We start from the raw sequence: 15,190 nt of genomic DNA, 5'->3' as shown, positions 1-15,190 counted from the left end.
AAGAGTGGTCCCTCCTGGTGCGCAAAGACAGAAGAAGACAGAGGACAGGGAGAAACACGCCCTGGAGAAATCCTAGAAGAGCTGAGGGAAGAGCAGACACTACTGACTCGGAGGGAAATTATGAAAAAAGGAACTGGTCACAAAACAAGCAGCATGTCGACGATCAGCAAACCCCAAATGAAAGATCCGGACAGAGAGAGAGCTCCCCGCACCCATTACTAGAGGCCATAGACAGGATGGAAGTTGAAAAAGACCCACGGATATTAAGAGAATTGGAGGGGCACCTGCAAGATCCAAGAATTTAAAGAATGGAGCAGCCGTCTCTGCCCTCTCCGGACTCACAAAACACCCCCCGTAAATAGGGGTGGTTTGAACATTTTTCTTAGCCATACATAGTAAGGGATAATAAGGGGTGGAAGGGAGGGCCACAGACCTCCGGACTCTAGTGGGATTGGGACATGGGAAATCAAGCTCACAGGGACCTATGGGAGGTAGGGTGGGGGGAGGGCGGGGGAACTAGTTTTCAACGGTTGTTTGATATACGGTTTATATTAAGTTTTCTAATTAGCTCAAACACGCAGGCAGTGATAGCACCATTTCAAAACAAAAGACGAAATCCCTATAGAACACAGAATGGGGACACCGGAGCCCAAATGGGAAAATCTAAAACGCAAGATGACCCAAAGACATAGAAATAGATTGTCACTCCCAGAGAGTGAAGGAGGATTTACAGTCCTCGCATGGAACGTTAATGGGCTAGGGGATAAAGTCAAAAGAGGTTTGGTCTCCCAATATATCAAGCGACAAAAGTCAGACATAGTACTCCTACAGGAAACTCATCTGAAAGGTACAAGATGTGATTTTCTGGCAAGAGGCCCCTATGTAGTACTTGCGCATGCATGGTACACATCCGGCTCTAGGGGGGTGGCAATAATGATCCGTAGGACCCCCCCCCCATCCAGGGTCACTCGTAAATGGGAGGATGTAGATGGACGCTTTGTAGGAGTGGAGGGAATATGGGGACAACGTGAAATTATGCTCATGAGCGCATATGCCCTGCCGAGACTGCAAGTCCCCCTCCTGGAAAAGATTGCAAAGATACTACTGCAGTCCTCTGCTACCCTACATGTCCTAGGAGGAGACTTCAATGATGTAATGGACCCAACATTAGACAGATCAGGGGGAAAACAGACAGTAGGTCAGGGCACCCCACTACATGATTTTACAGCCGCCCTGGGACTAACAGATATATGGAGATGGAGACACCCGAGGGAGAGGAACTACTCATATTTCTCGGGAGCCTATAGGGTATTCTCTCGCCTAGACTATATCTTTGCGCCAGCAGGAGAATTAGGCAAGATACAAGGAGCGGAATACCTCGCTAGAGGCTTGTCAGATCACTCCCCCCTGTTGGTCACTGTAAGAGGGAAATTGGAGAAAGGAAGGAGCTGGAGACTGAATCCATGGGACATGCGAGATGGGGAAGTGGCAAGAGGTTTAAGACTAGACACTGACCTCTACTTTAAAGAAAATGAAGAGTCAGTGAAATCAGCAGTGATTTTGTGGGAGGCATATAAGACAGTGCTTAGAGATAGTGCGCAAAACCTGGTTGCCCAAAAGAAACGGAGAGATAATAAACAAATAGGCGAATTAGAGGCCAAACTTCTAGAGACTGAAAAGAAGGCGACGAATACGCCCACAAGCTCATTGCTGAGACAACTAGAACTAACAAAATTTGAATATAGGGAACTAGCAGAAAAAGAGGCAAAGGCCCACCTGAGAGCAACACAATGTAGACTGTGTGAAACAGGGGACAAAGCTGAGAAGCTATTGGCATGGCTTGGTAAGAAAGAAAGGGAAGCGCGATGGGTCCAAGAAATAGAGACACAGAATGGAACCAGGGAAACTGAAGATAATGACATAGCGGAAGCATTCGCAGGCTATTATAAAGAATTTTATAAAGCTAGACCACTGGCAGGAATGGACTCCATTACTACATACTTAAATGAGATAGCCCTACCGAGATTAAACGTGGCAGACCGAGAGGAGCTAGAGGAAGATATCACAGTAGAGGAGATTTCGGCCGCGCTGGCGAAACTAAGACCCGGTAAGGCACCGGGTCCGAATGGATTCCCGGCCGAAATCTTTAAAAGTTTTAGGGAAAAACTGGCTCCACACCGGTTAAATATGTACATAGAGGCCCGAGAACAAGGGGAGCTCCCCCAGATCTACGAAGGGCTGAAATAGCAGTAATACATAAAGAAGGAAGACCCAAAGATAAATGTTCCTCATTTAGGCCGATATCCCTGCTAAATGTGGAAGTAAAGGCCCTAGCGAGTGTGCTGGCAGCCAGGATCATTAAAAGCTTTCCTTCACTAATACATGTGGACCAGACCGGTTTTATACCGGGAAGGTCCACAAGACATAATTTAAGAAGGGCACACATGTGGCTCGCCACGGTACTAAACCGCCAAGAGCCCCACCTGTTCCTGGCATTAGATGAGGAAAAGGCCTTCGATGCAGTACACTGGCCATTCCTGATGGAGACCTTGAGACGATTCGGCTTCGGCCAAAATATATTAAATGGGTAAAGTTGCTATACACAGGACCTATAGCAGTAGTTAGGGTAAATGGAGTTGTCTCCTCACAATTCCCTATTGAAAGAGGAACGAGGCAGGGATGCCCTCTTTCCCCCCTATTATTTGCCCTCACACTGGAATCCCTAGCGTGCAAGATTAGACACTCCGACGACATAACTGGTTTTAGACTGAGACCCGAAAGGGAAGAGGAGGAACGCATTTCGTTATATGCGGATGATGTTCTCCTCTACATCACGCGCCCAGGGGTAACAATCCCGAGGTTGTTCCTCCTGATAGAGGAATACGGTAGGCATTCAGGATATTGTATCAATTGGCACAAATCGGTACTATATATACCACAGCAGGAGACATCCCTCCCACCTCTGCCGATGCTATTACAAAAAACAAAGGAAGGATTCAAATATCTAGGGATATATATATCTCATGAAGCTAATAGAGGCCTCGAACGTAACATAGGGAGGGTAGCGAGAGAATGCAGTAACGATTTTAACAGATGGAAAACGCTTCCCCTGACGTTAATGGGCCGAGTGGCTATGATAAAAATGATCGCACTACCAAAGTTTCTGTACATGTTGCAAAACACATACTACCAAATCCCCAACAGCCAATTCAAGAACATAGACAGGGATATTAGACTCTTTTTATGGGAGGGGAAACACCTGAGAGTTGCCTTAAATACGCTACAACGCAACCAATACGCGGGTGGTTTGTCACTGCCGGACATTGATGCTTATTACTGGGCGACTCACCTAGCCAATGTCAACGACTGGATTTTCGCTGCAGATGAACACCCCACCTTTCGATTGGAGAGGCTGCAATGGGAAGGGAGATCTTGTAAGCAATTCTTATATGAAGGAAATGGAACTAGTCACCTAGCTCCGGCCACGGAGGTGACCCTGCTGGCATGGTAAAGGGCTAATAAAAAGATAGGATGGTATAGACGCCCAACCATGGAGACCCCGTTATGGGAGGGAAACTGGCTAAAGGAAATAAAGAAGCTTAGGGGCTTCAGGGGCTGGGACATGATTGGGATTTCCAAGATTGGAGACCTGATGTTAAACGGTGGTCTCAAGCCTTTTGAGTCACTACAACAAGAATATGCATTAAACGAGACACAATATTTCCAATACATAAGACTCAAGCATGCGTGGGGGAAAGAGGGGCTAACAGAACAAGAAATTATGGAATACTCCCCCCTAGAGAGCCGCCTGTTAATAAGTGAAATAGTGGAGAAATCAGTGTCTCTGATATATAAAACCATTAACAACAACATGCCAAACACTCTAACAAACCTTCGTAGCAAATGGGAAAAAGATATAGGGCAACTGGAAGAAATAGACTGGGAGGCTGCATTAATGTTTCCAAGAGAGGTGGCAATAAGGGCAAGACTTCGCTTGATCCAATTCAAAATACTGCACAGAGTGTATTATGACCCAAACAGATTATTCAAAATGGGGAAGATCAGACACCCAAAATGTGTTAGATGCAGAGGTGAAACTGGTACCTTTATACACGTCATATGGGAATGTCCGGTGATAAGAGAGTTCTGGGAGGGGGTACTGGGAGAACTCTCGGGGTGTTGAGTGAGACGATCCCCCCAGATCCCAAATACATAATCTTGGGCATCCCCAACGACATAGATCTACCCAGAAGGAAACTTATGCTGTGCGGACTTGGACTGATGGTCGCGAAAAGAGACATAGCTAGACAGTGAGGATCCCAATCCCGGCCAAACCTGAATACTTGGAGAAGAGGGATGGATGGATTTATGATGGGAGAAAAAACTACATACATAAACAGGAAATGCCCGCAGAAATTTCAAAAGATATGGGGAGACTGGATAACATACTACTCTATGGAAGTATAGTCAGAAATCTCCAGAGTTCAGGGGTCTTATGGTATGGTCCGAGACACCCTAGGCACACCCACACCGAAACAGAATAGGGAGACATGGGAAGACACTACAAGAAGGTGTACTTTTGGAAGGAATGTGTTTTGAAAATGTTGGGAGGAGGTGGGATATGGGGAAGACTCTTTCGGTGTTTCTAACAAATATGTTAATCATGTATCTGATTGATAGTAACTGCCCGAGTTATATTATCTCACTGGACTCGTTGTGTCTGGGCTTAAAAGCAAATAAAAAAAATTTGAAAAAAAAACAAACCTTGCATTACTTAAACAGTCGGGATAGATATTCCGCTAACACCTGGCGCATTCTTGCTGGGAGGAGTCAGACGACCCAAGGGACGCAAGATTGCATACAGATTTCTGCAACTAGCATTACTTCTTGCGAAACGTAGGGTAGTGATGGAATGGATGGGGACTTGGACGCCTAGCAAGGCCCTATGGGCAAAGGATGTCCTAGAATGGGGGTGTTGCCGAGGAACACGTGACTCTCCCACATGGACAATAAGGTTGAGGAAGACCTGATGGCCTGGGGTGAGATGTTGGATACTTTTAAAATACATGGGGACACGGACTCGGACACAGGGGACTCAGAAACAGGGGACATGCCACCCCCTCAGATCGGAGGGAGATGCTATTACTGAGTGAGATTTAATTGAGTAACTGTCAACTAAACGTATAGTTGCTGTCTAGGTATCTGTATTGTCTACAGGTATCTGACATTAATAATTGCATTCAAAAGTATACACTGTATGAATATGCCATGCCTATGCACTTGTTGTTGGGTTGTTATATAAAAATTTGAAAATAAAGTTTAAAAAAAGAAAAAAGAAAACATCCTATCTGTATGCATGAAGCACAACAATATTATTAAGAAGCCTATTGGATGTTACGTAAATGTTTAAATACAAAATTACCATCCTGCATGATATACAAATGTGTTACGCGACTAACAGTCTGTATACTAACCTTCCAAGATTAATTTTCAGCACATTAAATCTAACTGGATATTGAAGTCTAGGTTAGATTTATTTATCTATTTAGATGGCGTCAGACAGCCTAATTACAAAATGGTAGGAGTCACGGTTGTCTGACAAAGTACAGTAGCCTCCCTTCAATTGAAAGAGACCAAGAACAAAGCACATTATTTATGTGACTCACAATGTTTTCTTGATTTTCTTGCTTCTTTAATACAACACATGGGCGATCTAGAGAGAAACAAAATAAGAAATGTACAGATGTCCAAATCAACACAAAAATTTCACTTGACCTATTTTGCATCGACAAACATTTCTGGAGACAAAGCGCCAAAACATGAAAATATATTAGACGTACCTCCTGTATACTTCTTGGCAAGCTTACATAGGTTTTGGACCAAAACAGTTAACTTTAAGAACACCATTCAGAAAATAAACAGAACCTCTGAGCTGGGATGATGGAGCCTCCAATGAAGAAGCAACTTTGCTGTAAGTATTCTTTACTGCTAATCACCACTGAGTAGCACATTGACTCAGACACAGCTTAACTGCCTCACTACTGAAATTCACAAAGTTGTGGTGTTAGTGTGTCTCTTTTGCCGCCAGATTATTGTCATCTAAAACACAAGCGACCCTCAATTATCCAAGTGCAATTCAACAAATAGTCAGGACAATGGTAAATAGAGTTAGGTTGAGTAAAGTCTTTTGAAATGCAAGGCTGTACTGCTAAGCACAAAAAATACTGTGACTCAGTGTTTACTGTTATATTTATACTGTCATCAGCTTTGTGATTAAACAATTTCTATTAGGCATTATGCATGTATGGAAAGTTGGCTTGGACATCTAGGGAAAACTAGTTAAACACAATCAATCATGGAAATGCTCTTGAGTTACATTTTAAAGAGGTTGCTTGAAAGCTGTAGAACATCTTGCCAACAGTAATCATTTTGAAGGCGACCTCTGGCAATTAAAGAGGTGGAAGTCCAAGATCTTGCATAGGCCTCGACTCTTCAACACCGCAAAAATGCAGATTTTTAAACAGTGCTTGACCCCTTCTCTGTAATCCTCTTTTTAGTCCCAAGCTCAAAGGATCCACGAGTCTTGGACTTTTAATAAATCCTGGGAGATTTCATGTTCATAACAGAGTGTAGAAGAGGGAACAGTTTCAAGAGGGACAATTAATTATTTTCCAACCAGAGAGCATACTCAGATCCTCAGCTTCATGACTGATTTGTTTTCCATCTAAATCAAAGCAATAGTGCTTCATGAAGCTATCTGAAAGCTACATGGGTGCACACCCTATTTCATGAATATGTATAATATTAATGAATACGGCTGTGGCCGATTTACCCCTTTAGCAGCCAAGGAACATAGGGCCAGATGTACGAAAGGATTTTACCCATTCTGTGTCTATGGGAAAAAGCTTTCGTACATATGGCCCTTACTTATTAAAAAGTGCTGATTTCACTTCATAAATATGGTCATCCTTTGAAGTATACAAATTCATAGCAAAGATAATTGAAACTCATTTTTGAGGACCTAATAATTAAAAACCTATTTAAGGGAAAATAAAATGAATGTTTTTTTTTTATATATAAATAACGTAAATATAACCACAGAGAATGGGGAAAAATATTATCCCAATAGCGTATTTCCGCTAAAGGAACATAGTATTAATACTGCAGCAGAAAAAATAGAGGCAAGGAGTCAAAAGATAGAGGGAAGAAGGAAGAATAAGGGTACAGGTGAAGACATCTGCAAAAAAAATGGTAAAAAGAAGGTGCACTGGGGAGGAAGAAAATTGACAAAGTTGACAAATGGTGGCATGAGGGGTGTCTCTAACCAAAGACACAAGGAAGTAGGAGAGAGAGAGAAAGAACATGGGAGGGGTAAAGGCAATTAAAGGAATGAAGGGGAGTTTGGAGACAAGCTCCTGGAACAGCAATTTAAAATAAGTGAAATGTAATACAGTAACAGATCAGGGCAAGGGAGTGAATGGAAAAGACCTTATACAAACACCAAGAGAGAATTCATTTTGAAGATTAATCTTGGAAGAAAGCCTACACTAGGCAAATGCAAAACTAATACTATGTTTCCCACAAAAATGGCATTCATCTTTAAAATACTTATTAAAGTGCTTGGTGAAGTGGTATCTCAGCATTGGTACTCTATGAACACGTTTGTCCATAAAATCACACGCAATAATCAGTCCCATCAAAGCAGAATCTTAATTGCAATCAATGCTATTTGAGGCACTTAATTTGCGAACAAACCCCTAGAATGCTGTAACCCAGTTGGCTGAAGAAATATCCACTGTCATTTAAGCTCTATTTTTGCAAACTATCCTAATTTGACTTGTACAAGGTTTAATATGTTTATGTCCAGCATATTCAGTACTGCAACAGTTAATATGGATACTATGACTATATCTTTGTTGTTACCAGTCAGTCCACTAAATAGAAATAGATGGGAATACCCAATTCTTAAAGTGGGCATCCACGCTTCCCCATGCACTTGGTGATTTTAAGATATCTTTAAAGACTTTAAATTAAATTAAATTAACAGTGCTCTAGTGGCAACATGAAGAACACGTTACTTACTTTCATTAACATGCTTTCTGATTGACTCTCCAGCTGCAGATTCCTTACCTTTAGAATATTACAGGTACCAGACTAAATAAGGAGATTTTTTTCAACAATGTTCCCCCCGCACTAGGAGGTGGTACTATATGGTGGAGATGACTTCATGCTATCCCCAAAGTGATGCAGCGTTAGTGTATATAAGTGCTGTCCCTCTGTGCTGATGTCAGTTGCTTTATATTCCTCTTTACGCGTCTTCAGATGCGGAACACATTGAATACATTGCAGGCAAACAGTGTGCCAAAATCTAACTTGGAAGCTTATTATGATGTTCAGGAGTCTAATCCACAGAACAGGGATGTGGGAGGGCAGTGAAGTAACTCCCAAAGATGGGGGGTTTTGGGAAGTGAAGTCAGAAGAGGAAATCTTGCAGGACATGGCAGGCACAATGGCCATCCTACCAGACCAGACTGTCAGGGCAGTAGTTTTTGCAAACATGTGCACCAACACTGAGGTCCCACCCTGCCATATTGCTAGAACAGGCACCTCCCTTGTCAATACAGACAGAGGCCTTGGCTTTGGAGGAATGGGCCAACAGGCCTTCTTGGCTCAAAGCAGACTTCAATGGAGAGGACAAGCCACCTGGAGAGAGTCCTCTTTTGCACCACCTTGTCTTAACTGATCCCAGAGAATCCCACAAAGAACTGACAATCCACATGATGGTCTCTCATACGGTCAATGTAGAAACTCAAGGCTCTATTAGGGTCAAACTGATAAGCCTTTCCTTCTCCTTCAAGTGGTGTGACTGAGTGAAATATGGCAGCAGAGCAAATCGATAGATAGCTTGTAACCGCAGCATCAATTTGTCCGGGAAGAAAGTGGTATAAGAAAATTGCACAAGGTGCACTTGTAATTCACACATGCAGCACGCAAAAGTGATGGTGATAAGAAAGACTACCTTGATGGCCAGAAGCCTTAGCGAGCAACTGTGCATAGGATCGAAAGTTGTGCACATAAGGAACAGAGAGACCAGATTTAGGTCCCAGTGAGACAGTTTGAATGGTTTTGGAGGGAACACATGCATCAGGCCTTCGAAAATGCATTATAACCAGTGATTTAAGGTGACAGAGTTGATCATGCGAAAATATAAAGTATAAACGGACCAGCAGGTAAAACTTAAATATCCCCACTGCACGGATGTGCTGGGTCACAGATACATCAGGATCAAGATGACAGACTTGTATCAGCACTCAGAGGAGAAGAATTAGATGAGAGGGCATCTGGATGCAAGAATCATATCTACTACTTCAGGGGCAAATCAAACTATTCAACTGCCGCCACTCAAACTCCATGTATTTAGGTATAGGCTGTGGAAATTTTGGTGTAGGACCCTTCCTTTGTGGTAGAGAGGTCCTCCGAAAGGAATGTTTGGATCAGAGGGTAAGTGCTCAGGAACATACTCTCCTGACCCAAGCAGTCAGAAGCAAGACTTTCAGAGCCAAATGGATTGCTTCAAGCTCCAAAATGTTGATGAGGAGCAGGCTCTTCACTGGGGACCAAAGGCACCTGATCCACTGGGGACTAAAGGCTCCTCATCTCCACCTCCCCCGGATGGCCTTTGAGGCCCAGGAATGTTGCTTCCATTACAACTGTGACATTCAGGTATGCAAGGGAGATTAGCCTGCCAATCATCATGTTAGCACAACTCTGCTACCACCTGAGGTCCTGAGCCATCTCGTGAGTTTTGGACAGAGGGGCACTTTGGTGCTGACTTAAATGAAACCTTACGTTCCATTGCAGGGTCCACATGTGCCAACTGGTGTACGGAACAAGGGGGTTGCAGAAAGCCAGAAGCCCAAGAAACCTCAGAACCATTCTCACAGAAGCCCAGAACTGAGTCCACAATGTCAGGACGATATCCTGAAAGTCTCAAACTTCCTGTGATGGTGAGCTTGGGAGCAGTATAGGCCTAAGGCTTCTGTCCTCCAGCACGAGAAAGTGGGGCTAGTAGCACAATAGCATCCCTTGTCTTTCTCCAAGTTTGGTTCGGGCACCTCTGGTGAGCATGAGATTAAATTCAAGGAGACCGAGCAACAAGATAAAGGCATGGTCCACTGAAGATGGCTCTGGTGTAGGAGCAACAAGAGGTGGAAGCAAAATGAAAGGCAAGATATAGCCTTTTCGAACACTTTTTAAAGCCCATCAGTCTGACCATAATGGCTTTCCACCCAGGAGGAAACATCGTATCCTGCTACCCATACTGGCTGCTTGCTAGCCTACAAAGCAAGTTAAAAAGGCCTGAGAGCTATTACAGCAGGTTCAGATGAGTTGGAGGATTGATGTCCCGGTTGGTGTGAACATTTTCAATGGGCACCATATTTTTTGCTTCAAAAGGTATTGGTTTGCTGCTGCATTGGCTGGGAAGTCGATGGTGCTTGTAAGCTAGGCTTTGGAACAGCCCATACATTTTTTATACTGCTGGGGACACAGTCTAGCAGGGGACAATAACTCAAAAGATTGTGCTGTGGCGTGATTATCTTTGAATCGCTCAAGTGCTGATAAACCTTTTTCACCAAATAATCTAGATCCATCGAAGGGCATATCTACAAGGGATATTTGAACAAGCCTTGAAGAACAAGTTACTTACCTTCGGTAACCAGGTATCTGGTAGAGACTATCTAGCTGCAGATTCCTTACCTTAGAATTCCCTGGCGTCAGCTTCAAATCCAGAATTTTTCTGCTGAGCAGTACCCTGCAGGCGTAGTTGTTCGGATCCGCGTGCGTCGACCAGCTCCGCATGCGTCGTCAGCGTAGTTGGAGCCGTCTATGACGTCACGGTTGTCTACATAGACGCCATATCGGCGCGCGTACGTCAATTTTTTTCCCACAACTTTCCACGCCAGAAGCGCAGAGTCATGGAAGAACTAATAGATATGGATTTTATCTCTTTATTTGACTGTTTGAAGTAAAAATTCTTACATGCCTTTAAGAAAGGCAAAAATGCCAAGATCATTATATATATACACATATATATATATATATTTGTGTAAAAATATCCGCAGAGCGGGGAGGCTTGGGTGGGTGTAAGGAATCTGCAGCTAGATAGAGTCTCTACCAGATACCTCGTTACCGAAGGTAAGTAACTTGTTCATCTGATAGAGACTTCTAGCTGCAGCTTCCTTACCTTAGAATAGATACCCAAGCTATAACCCATGGCGGTGGGTCTGAAGGAGATTTTTACACTAGGAAGTCCTGCAAAACAGACTGGGCAAAATGCCCCTCTCTTCCCACCTGGCTATCCAGGCAGTAGTATTTTGCAAACGTGTGCAAGGAAGCCCACACTGCAGTCTGACAGATGTCCACCACCGGTACGCCACGTGCTAATGCAGTGGTAGCAGCTTTCCACCTAGTAGAATGGGCCCTCGGGAGGCTGCTCATTTGCCAAAGCATAGATCTTTATACAGAGAACGACCTAGTGCGAAATGGATCGTTTCTGTACCGCCCGACCCTTCTTTGCACCAACGTACCCCACAAAGAGTTGGTCGTCCACCCGGAACTCTTTAGTGCGGTCAAGGTAGAATGATAACGCTCTTTTTGGGTCCAGCCGATGGAGACGCTCCTCTTCCTTAGAGGGATACGGTGGTGCAAAGAAGGTGGGCAGGGTGATATTTTGACCCAGATGGAAAGGGGTCAGTCACCACCTTGGGGAGGAAAGAGGCACGAGTTCTGAGAACCACTTTTTCAGGAAAGATTGTGAGATACGGCGGTTTTGATGACAAAGCCTGAAGCTCACTCACTCTTCTGGCAGATGTAATTGCCACCAAAAAGGCTGTCTTAATAGTGAGCAGCCGAAGAGGACAATTATGTAACGGCTCGAAGGGAGCACACATGAGGAAGGTAAGAACCAGATTAAGATCCCACTGGGGCAGAAACGAAAGGCACAGATGGGAACAAATGAACAAGCCCTTTCAAAAAACCTCTGTACTATAGGAGATTTAAACAGAGATGGTTGATCGGGCAACTGAAGAAAAGCCGATAAGGCTGCGAGATAGCCCTTGAGAGTCCCTAAGGAGGACCCCTGTTGGACGAGAGACAATATAAACAAAAGGATGTTAGACAGAGAAGAAGAAAGAGGATCAATAGACCTCTCTGTACAATATGAAACAAAACGTTTCCAACGGCAGGCGTAGATCGACTTAGTAGAGGGACGCCTGGCTACCAGAATGACATCACAGACCTCGGGAGGGAGGTCATAAACCATCAACTGTCGCCGCTCAATCTCCACGCATGAAGGCGCAGAGTTGACAGGTTCGGGTGGAGACCCTTACCCTGCTGGTGCGACAGAAGATCCTCCCGAAGAGGCAGCCTGACTGGAGGACTGTAGGAAGTTGGCTCTGTATGTACTATTTCAAAGTAAGAAATGGCATGCACAGAGCCCAAGGGTTCCCCTTAGAGGTAAGATAGTGGCAAAAAGAGATCATTCTAATGCTCTATTTTGTGGTAGTGTGGTCAAGCAGTAGGCTTATCAGAGGTAGTGTTAAGCATTTGTTGTACATACACACAGGCAATAAATGAGGAACACACACTCAAAGACAATTCCAGGCCAATAAGTTTTTGTATAGAAAAATATATTTTCTAAGTTTATTTTAAGAACCACAGGTTCAAGATTTACAATCAATACTTTAAAAAGGTATTTCACTCAGGTATCTTAGGAACTTTGAATTAACAAAATAGCATGTACAGTTTTGGCAAAAATGGCAATAAGCTATTTCAAAAATAGACAGTGCAAAATTAAACAGTTCCTGGGGTAAGTAAGTATTGGTTAGTTTTGCAGGTAAGTAAAGCACCTACAGGGTTTAAAGTTGGGTCCAAGGTAGCCCACCGTTGGGGGTTCAGGGCAACCCCAAAGTTACCAAACTAGCAGCTCAGGGCTGGCCAGGTGCAGAGGTCAAAGTGGTGCCCAAAACGTATAGGCTTCAAAGGAGAAGGGGGGTGCCCCGGTTCCAGTCTGCCAGCAGGTAAGTATCCGTGACTTCGGAGGGCAGACCCGGGGGGTTTTGTAGGGCACTGGGGGGGGACACAAGTCAGCACAAAAAGTACACCCTCAGCGGCACAGAGGCAGCTGGGTGCAGAGTGCAAACAGGCGTCTGGTTTGCAACAGGTTTTAATGGGAGACCCAGGGGTCTCTTCAGCGAAGCAGGCAGGCAAGGGGGGGCTCCTCGGGGTAGCCACCACCTGGGCAAGGGAGAGTGCCACCTGGGGGTCGCTTCTGCACTGGAGGTCGGATCCTTCAGGTCCTGGGGGCTGCAGGTGCAGTGTCTTTACCAGGCGTCGGGTTCTTTGAAGCAGGCAGTCGCGGTCAGGGGGAGCCTCTGGATTCCCTCTGCAGGCATCGCTGTGGGGGCTCTGGGGGGTCTACTCTGGCTACTCACGGGCTCGCAGTCGCCGGGGAGTCCTCCCTGTAGAGTTGTTTCTCCGCAGGTCAAGCCGGGGGCTTTGAGTGCAGAGTGGAAAGTCTCACGCTTCCGGCGGGAAACGTGTAGACCTTTAAGAGTTGTTTCTTTGTTGCAAGTTTCAGTCTTTGTGGAACAGGGCCGCAGTCCTCGGGAGTTCTTGGTCCTTTTAGATGCAGGGTAGTCCTCTGAGGCTTCAGAGGTCGCTGGACCCTGGGGAACGCGTTGCTGTTGCAGTTTTTCTTGAAGTGGGGAGACAGGCCGGTAGGGCTGGGGCCATAGCAGTTGGTGTCTCCGTCTTCTCAGCAGGGCTTCAGGTCAGCAGTCCTTCTTCGTCTTAGGTTGCAGGAATCTATCTTCCTAGGTTCTGGGGGCCCCTAAATACTCAATTTAGGGGTGTGTTTAGGTATGGGAGGTTAGTAGCCAATGGCTACTAGCCCTGAGGGTGGCTACACCCTCTTTGTGCCTCTTCCCTGAGGGGGGCACATCCCTAATCCTATTGGGGGAATCCTCCATCTGCAAGATGGAGGATTTCTAAAAGTCAGAGTCACCTCAGCTCAGGACACCTTAGGGATTGTCCTGACTGGCCAGTGACTCCTCCTTGTTTTTCTCATTATCTCCTCTGGCCTTGCCGCCAAAAGCGGGGCAGTGGCCGGAGGGGGCAGGCATCTCCATTAGCTGGGATACCCTGTAACAAAGAGGGTGAGCCTTTGAGGCTCACCGCCAGGTGTTACAGTTCCTGCAGGGGGGGTGAGAAGCACCTCCACCCAGTACAGGCTTTGTTCCTGGCCACAGAGTGACAAAGGCACTCTCCCCATGTGGCCAGCAACATGTCTGGTGTGTGGCAGGCTGGTAAAAACTAGTCAGCCCACACTGGAAGTCGTGTATGTTTTCAGGGGGCATCTCTAAGATGCCCTCTGGGTGTATTTCACAATAAAATGTACACTGGCATCAGTGTGCATTTATTGTGCTGAGAAGTTTGATACCAAACTTCCCAGTTTTCAGTGTAGCCATTATGGTGCTGTGGAGTTAGTGTTTGACAGACTCCCAGACCATATACTCTTATGGCTGCCCTGCACTTACAATGTCTAAGGTTTTGCTTAGGCACTGTAGGGGCAGAGTGCTCATGCACCTATGCCATCACCTATGGTATAGTGCACCTTGCCTTAGGGCTGTAAGGCCTGCTAGAGGGGTGACTTATCTATGCCATAGGCAGTGTGAGGTTGGCATGGCACCCTGAGAGGAGTGCCATGTCGACTTAGTCATTTTCTCCCCACCAGCACACACAAGCTGGCAAGCAGTGTGTCTGTGCTGAGTGAGGCGTCCCCAGGGTGGCATAAGACATGCTGCAGCCCTTAGAGACCTTCCCTGGCATCAGGGCCCTTGGTACCAGGGGTACCAGTTACAAGGGACTTACCTGGATGCCAGGGTGTGCCAATTGTGTAGACAAAGGTACAGGTTAGGGAAAGAACACTGGTGCTGGGGCCTGATTAGCAGGCCTCAGCACACTTTCAAATCATAACTTGGCATCAGCAAAGGCAAAAAGTCAGGGGGTAACCATGCCAAGGAGGCATTTCCTTACAAGGACCGATGCTCATTTTGAGAAGCTCTGGATACCAAACTCTCCTTGCCCACTCTGGAGCCACTAGGATTACTTGGGCCCGGTCGTTCTTGAT

At 45.4% G+C, this 15,190-nt stretch overlaps 1 protein-coding gene across 4 annotated transcripts in view; it reads right to left on the bottom strand.

Annotated features, from left to right (window-relative positions):
- Positions 1-15,190, bottom strand: part of LOC138248711 (E3 ubiquitin-protein ligase TTC3-like) — a 1,399,506-nt gene that overhangs the window by 743,693 nt on the left and 640,623 nt on the right. For all 4 annotated transcript variants that reach the window (XM_069202543.1, XM_069202544.1, XM_069202547.1 and 1 more), the window contains exon 29: positions 5,667-5,713. In XM_069202543.1, the coding sequence (XP_069058644.1) occupies positions 5,667-5,713 (47 nt within the window). The remainder of the gene's footprint in view (positions 1-5,666; positions 5,714-15,190) is intronic.

The sequence above is a fragment of the Pleurodeles waltl genome, chromosome 8 (genome assembly GCF_031143425.1).
Source record: "Pleurodeles waltl isolate 20211129_DDA chromosome 8, aPleWal1.hap1.20221129, whole genome shotgun sequence".
Lineage (NCBI taxonomy): Eukaryota > Metazoa > Chordata > Amphibia > Caudata > Salamandridae > Pleurodeles > Pleurodeles waltl.
This window is presented reverse-complemented; position numbering and strand designations above follow the sequence as displayed.